The 6,289-nt window shown below is 37.1% G+C and overlaps 1 protein-coding gene across 6 annotated transcripts in view; it reads right to left on the bottom strand.

Moving 5' to 3' along the window:
* Positions 1-6,289, bottom strand: part of ZDHHC20 (zinc finger, DHHC-type containing 20) — a 40,692-nt gene that overhangs the window by 30,223 nt on the left and 4,180 nt on the right. For 5 of the 6 annotated variants that reach the window (XM_008583240.1, XM_008583241.1, XM_008583238.1 and 2 more), the window contains exon 2: positions 3,884-3,987. The exons of the other annotated variant lie outside the window; for it this stretch is intronic. In XM_008583240.1, coding sequence (XP_008581462.1) covers positions 3,884-3,943 — 60 coding nt within the window. In that variant the 5' untranslated portion in view covers positions 3,944-3,987. The remainder of the gene's footprint in view (positions 1-3,883; positions 3,988-6,289) is intronic. 6 annotated transcript variants of the gene reach the window in all.

Genomic DNA, 6,289 nt, shown 5'->3' with positions numbered 1-6,289 from the left:
AAAAAAATAAATAAAAAATAAAAAATAAAAAGTCCTAAGGAATCATGACTGAAATTTTATCTTTTCATATGTAAGGAGTACTTTGGGCTACCTGCTAACTCAAACACCAAAAACTTCCCCTATTCTTGCTGCACCATCATTGCTGACAGTGTTAACTTTAAAATGTAGTTTATTCTGTTATGAACAAGGCAACCGCTTGGCATAGCAAACAGAGTTCTGGGTTGAGCTAAGTGTGATTCCAAGGGGCTTAGGGACTTTTCTAAGATTGCAGAATTATTGGCAGAGCTGATTTTAAAGTACAGTCTTCTGTGTTCTACTCTAGTGTATTTTCCTCTATATTGCTAGCATAAAATAAATGTTCTTGCTTTTTACAGACAGTTCCTCTAACCTGACTAAAACATCATCGTTAGAAAGCAGAAGAAGAGTCTATTTAGATTACCTAGCCTGGCTTCCAAACCCAAATTCTGATGGCACAAGAAACCTGGAAATTACTTATGAGGGGTCTTCAAAAAGTTCATGATAAGATTCACATTATCTCTTAATTCCATTTTTCCATGACTTTTCTGAAGCACCCTCATAAAAGGAAGAAACAGCAACACAGACAAATGAACAGGATAGAAAGAAGTCAGAAAAGATTGACATAATTTTAAAGGTGGAAGTCTCAAAGATTTTGGAGGTCACTTATCTAAGTTCTCACCACAGGCAGGGATCTTCAGATGTTCAGAACAGATCCATCCCCTTGTGAATACTTTCAGGTATAGAAATATTTTTCTACTTTGCAGGATGGTTCATTCTCTTCTAGAGAATTTTAACTTTTTGGTCAGTTTTTCCCTGACATGACATGTCTCTAAAACATTCATCAGTAGAGTATAAACATCACATGGTATAATGTTCCATATATATCTGGACAGGAGATGTTCTGATCAAATTTTACAGTTTCCTTGTAAAATCTCAACAGCTTTACCTGGGCTGTGCTATTCCTAGCCCGTGGTAGTCTCCCAGACCTCATCAGCCTGATCTCTCTACTTCTACTCAACATTGTTACTTTTCTCTAAGAACTAAGGTTATAAAATTATGAAAAGCTTAAGCCAAGTAAAAAAATTCAAGAGACACTGGTGTTTTAGAAGACGAATGGAACAAAAGAAAAATTAAAGTGGATCAGACTTTCAAAATTAGTACTAAAGTCTACTTGTTATTCAAAACTACTGAACAGAATTCAAAGTAGGAAATGCTATTATTATCTTAAATTCAGTGTTCAAATTGTTCCATTTAAATATTTATTCAATACAAATTAAGTGCTAGAGGCTGTTCCAGATACAAAACCCAAAGATGAATAAAAACAAATCCTTGCCTTCAAAAAGTACATTCCTACAGTCAAAAAGTTAGCCATGTAAACAGAGAATTATAACTACAAATGAGCATAATAAGGACAACATTAACAGTGCATGAGAAGGCATGATAAAAAGCTCTCTTGGGAGGTGGTGGTAGCTGTCAGTGAAAGTTTACTGGAGCAGTGGTACCGAAGCTAGGCTCTGAAAGATAAACAGGAATTTTCCAGAAAGACAAAGAAGGAAAGAGAAACTTGGCAAAGGGAATAACATGTGGAAAGCACGAGGATATGAAAATAAGATGGTGTGTTCAGGGCAGCACAGTGAGTAGAGAGCGCCATGAGGCAGCAATGGAGACGAAGTCAGCAAGATTTCAGTTCATGAAGAATCTTGCGTACCATGCAGATTAGCATGATCTTTATCTTGCAGCTGATCATCAACCTCTGCAGGATTATAACCAGAGAAGTGATGGTACTTATGTGCTAGGAATTCTTCTACGCACTTTAAATATATTATCAGTTCTATGTATAACTACATATACATGATCAATTACACACATTACTAACTTATTCAATCCTTACAACAATCCCATGGAGTACGTACTACTATTACCCTCACTTTATGGAGAAGAAATCAGCTACAGAAAGTCTCCAAAGTCACACAGCTAGGAAGTGGCAGAGGTATGAGTTAAACCTGGGCAGTTTGGCTCTAACATCTGGTTCTTAAACTCTACATTATACAGCTCCTCAAACATATTACCAATTGTTCTTCTTATTCTATTTTTTATTTCCTGTAATGAGAACTTCTTAGTTTCTACACATGCTATGTTTTCAATAGCCATTACTACTAGCAATTGATTAAATAAAACTAGGTCCTTTTCAACTTAGAGATTAAGAAATGGATGGTAGTTTTTAACACAACTTTAAGGGCTGACTAATTATTACCAAATGCCTGAAGAATATATTTGAAGAAATACTAAGTTTGATTTATGGTTTACTTGACCTCTTAAAACAAAAGCATCCATTATAAAAATGGGCAAAAGACTGTGTGGCATTATCTACTAACGTTGAACATACATATAACATGTGATATAACAGTTCTGTACGCAAAAGAATTACACGTATATTATTCCCCAAGAGAGATGCAGTAGAATGTTTACAGCAGCCATATTTGTAACATCCCTAAACTGGAAGCTCCCCAAATGCCCATCAACAGTGGACCCGGTAAACAGTGTTACATACCACAAGCAAACAATGAATAGTAATGAGAATGAATTATCTACAACTATATGCGACAATATGAATGAACTCTCACAATAGGATGTTAATGAAAGAAGCCAGACGCACATCATATACAACTATGACTACTATATGACTATAACTATATATACCACCATATGACTCCGTTTACATTAAGGACAAAAACAAGCAAAATTAATGCTGTGAGAAGGCAGGAGAGTGTTTTTCATGAAGTGGGTGACTGGAAGGAAGCATGAGGGATTAATGGGGTGCTGGTAATGTTCTGCTTCTTGAACGATGTTCAGTTCTTCTTACACAGGTGTGTTTGCTTTGTGATATTTCATCAGGTCTACACTTATGACATATATACTTTTCGGCATTTTTTTTTGTTTTTTGCACATTTTCTGCATTAGAAAGTTAAATGGAGGATAATATTATTTTTAAACATGGTCTATAATTTTAATGAATTTCGATAAATTTAACATGAAGGGAAACAACTATATCGTTAATTATATATATTATATCAATATCTACTATTTGAGTGTTAACCATGTGGCAGGTAATATATTGAAAGCTCTACTTGGACAAATCTCAATCCACACAAACACCCAACAAAGACAGGCACAATTGTTAGCTCCATTTTCTGATGAGAAAACTAAAGCTCAGAGAGATCAAATAATGTGTTAGATGAGAAAATAAAACTCAGACAACACTAACTTTAGAGAATATATTCTTAATCATCTTGCTAAATTTTCAGTTAAGGAAGAATTCAGTTGGCTATATCAAGAAGGCAAGAGAGACATACTGATTGTAAAACTTACTCCACATAAATATTTACCTACATTATTTTCCAAATGGAACCTCCAATGAGAAGAAGCACTAGTCATATTAAGGTGTAGCAAGCAATAGCCTAGAAAATTTGTTTCCCACAACCAAAACATTTTCTTTAGTTGCAGCATTACTTGTTCATGCCTGAAAAAACATGTGTTAAGACGGCTTCTAAAAGTAAACTCTACTTCCCTACTTCAATTCTGCCCTTTAAGACTTTTTACCCCAGTAATATAAAGCATGTCTTTAATTTAAGAAAACACAGCATGGCAGAAAAGCATTAGCATGGCTAAACTTTTACTACGCTATGTCCGTGGATTATATTTGAGAAGAGGCTGATGGTTCACATTCGCAATATGGAGTTACCAAGCAATTTTGTGAATGGAAACAGAACAAATGCATTATGTAAAGTTTTAACAAAGGTAACACAAGGGAAAATAATTCCATAATCAGTTAAAGCATTTGGTAATTTACCAACATTAAATTTACCTCTTTGGAGGGGGAAGCGGGAGATGTGAAAATTGTCATCCAATAGGACCATACAAACATAACAAAGAACAGATGGAAAGCCACAAGGTAAACAACGGTCTTTCCTGGTAAATAAAAACAAATAACATTTCATTGAATCCAGGTGAAAACAGGAAAAAGCATTACATTAAAACACAATCTTTGGGTCAGGAGGCCTAATCCAATAAAACATTTAATTAAAACTTGTTGAAACATCAATTATACAAACTTTTTTATCTGCACGATATAACATTACTGGATTTGAAGAAATATTCTATTCCTGCACTTAAGGATTAACAGCCTGATTGATACGTAAAGACTGCAGTCTGAGATGACATTTAATTGGTGAGGATTTAAGCTAAAACACTTTCTTTACTCACTGTATTTCAAGCTCTCCCTAAAAGTTAATTTTAAATGACTTAAAAATTATTTAAGGGCCGGCCCGGTGGCGCACTGGATAGTGCGCCGCTTGGGAAGCGCGGCGGCGCTCCCGCCCAAGGGTTCGGATCCCGCATACAGACCGGTTCCCGCTCACTGGCTGAGCCAGGCGCGGGAGCAACGCTGAGGGTTGCGATCCCGTTTCCGGTCCCGATCCGGTACGGGGGCGACACTGAGGGTTGCGATCCGTTGCCGGACACGGAAAAAGACAAAAAAAAAAAAAATTATTTAAAACAATCCATCACTATGAACTGTAGTTCCAAAGAAATGTAAACTGAAAGTAAACAAAGGAAGTTACTGTTACCACGAATAATGAGGAAAGCTGAATAACTCAATCCCTGTAATTGTTCAGAAAAAGTATCCTAAATTTCACTCTCCTGTTCAACACAGGCTAACAAGGAAATTTTTAGCCACTTGGAATTTCCATCCTAACAGTTTCCCAAGTGAATTAGTGCAACATTCCAGCAGCATTCTCTCTAAATGTTAACCCACTGACACAACTTTTAGCTTTTTGTTGTGTTCTTTAGTTTTTTAATGTGAAAGAAGCAGAACTGGTTTCCATAAGAAGCAAGAACTATCAGGTGCTTACAGGCTTCTTCAGTTTGGAATGCAGCACCACAAACTCACTGAAAATGACAAAATATAGACAAGCACAAAAGTCTGAAATTTTACTCATTTTTAAAGTTGAGATGAAATGATATTTCTTGAACAAGTCTTCACTGTTACTTTCAGAGTTCATTACCAGTTCACACTGCACTCCCCAAATAATTTGCTTAGACTTCAATTAAAGTACTGTATTATTATGATTATTATTACTTATTTTATTTTTTTCTGACCGGTAAGGGGATTGCAATCCTCAGCACGGTGTGGTCCGCACCACACTCAGCCAGTGAGCGCACTGGCCATCCCTATATAGGATCCGAACCCACGGCCTCAGCGCTCCCAGCGCCACACTCTCCCCTCCCAAGTAAGCCACGGGGCCGGCCCCAGATACAGCTTAGTATTGATGAGCTAATACATGCAAAACACATAGAACAGTGCCTGGCACACAATAAATCCTCAATAAATACTGGTTATTATTATTATTATTACTATCCAGGCATCTTAATTCTTCTCCCAAAATCTGACTCTTTTCGTGCATTCCCTACTCTAGTATTTCTCATGGTGAAGAAGTGATGGATTTCTCACCGGTCTGCAGTGAGATGAGAAACATTAACAGTGCAGTGAAGCTCCATGTATGCATTCAATTCAAAGCACTGCCCTTTCTTCAGTCTGAGGTTATTTTTCCTCATATTTTTGGTTTAAAAAGTAGTTCATTCATTTTAAATAAAATAATGATGATAAAAAACTGACAACCCCATTGGAACCAAATATTTTCTTTTGAAATGGCACTGGTCTATGCCAGATCTCAGAATAGAAACCCCAGTCACACAGCTGATTGATGCAGGAACCTCCAGCTCAAGTGACTCCTTGTATCATCTCACAGCTAACCACTACAAATACTTCCAATTCCAGCTTCTAAAATTTCTCTGGTAGTGAACGCCTTCTCGCTATTTTCACTTGTCAGTGCATAGTTTATAAACTGTTGCTTGTGCCATTTGAATTGTTGCAAAAGCCAATTGGTCTCCTTGCTGCCAGTCTCTCTTGCTCCTAATACATCTCAATGGCCAATGTTAAATGTGTTGCTCTCAGTTTCTTCTCCCTCTTGGCTGTGAAATTCCCAGAAAACAACTCCATCTGCATGACCAATGCATCCTAATGAAACTCTGGGACTTCCTATTCACCAGATTTGACTCAAATTGCCACTCCCACCTACTAAAGGCCTCCTAGAAGACGTATGAGTGTATGCCTTATTTCTTTTTTTTTTTTTTTTTTTTGTCTTTTTCCGTGTCCGGCAACGGATCCCAACCCCCCGTGTTGCCCCCGTACCGGGCCCGGGCACGGCCACCG

Source organism: Galeopterus variegatus, unplaced genomic scaffold (genome assembly GCF_000696425.1).
Source record: "Galeopterus variegatus unplaced genomic scaffold, G_variegatus-3.0.2 Scaffold2867, whole genome shotgun sequence".
In the NCBI taxonomy this organism is placed as follows: domain Eukaryota; kingdom Metazoa; phylum Chordata; class Mammalia; order Dermoptera; family Cynocephalidae; genus Galeopterus; species Galeopterus variegatus.
This window is presented reverse-complemented; position numbering and strand designations above follow the sequence as displayed.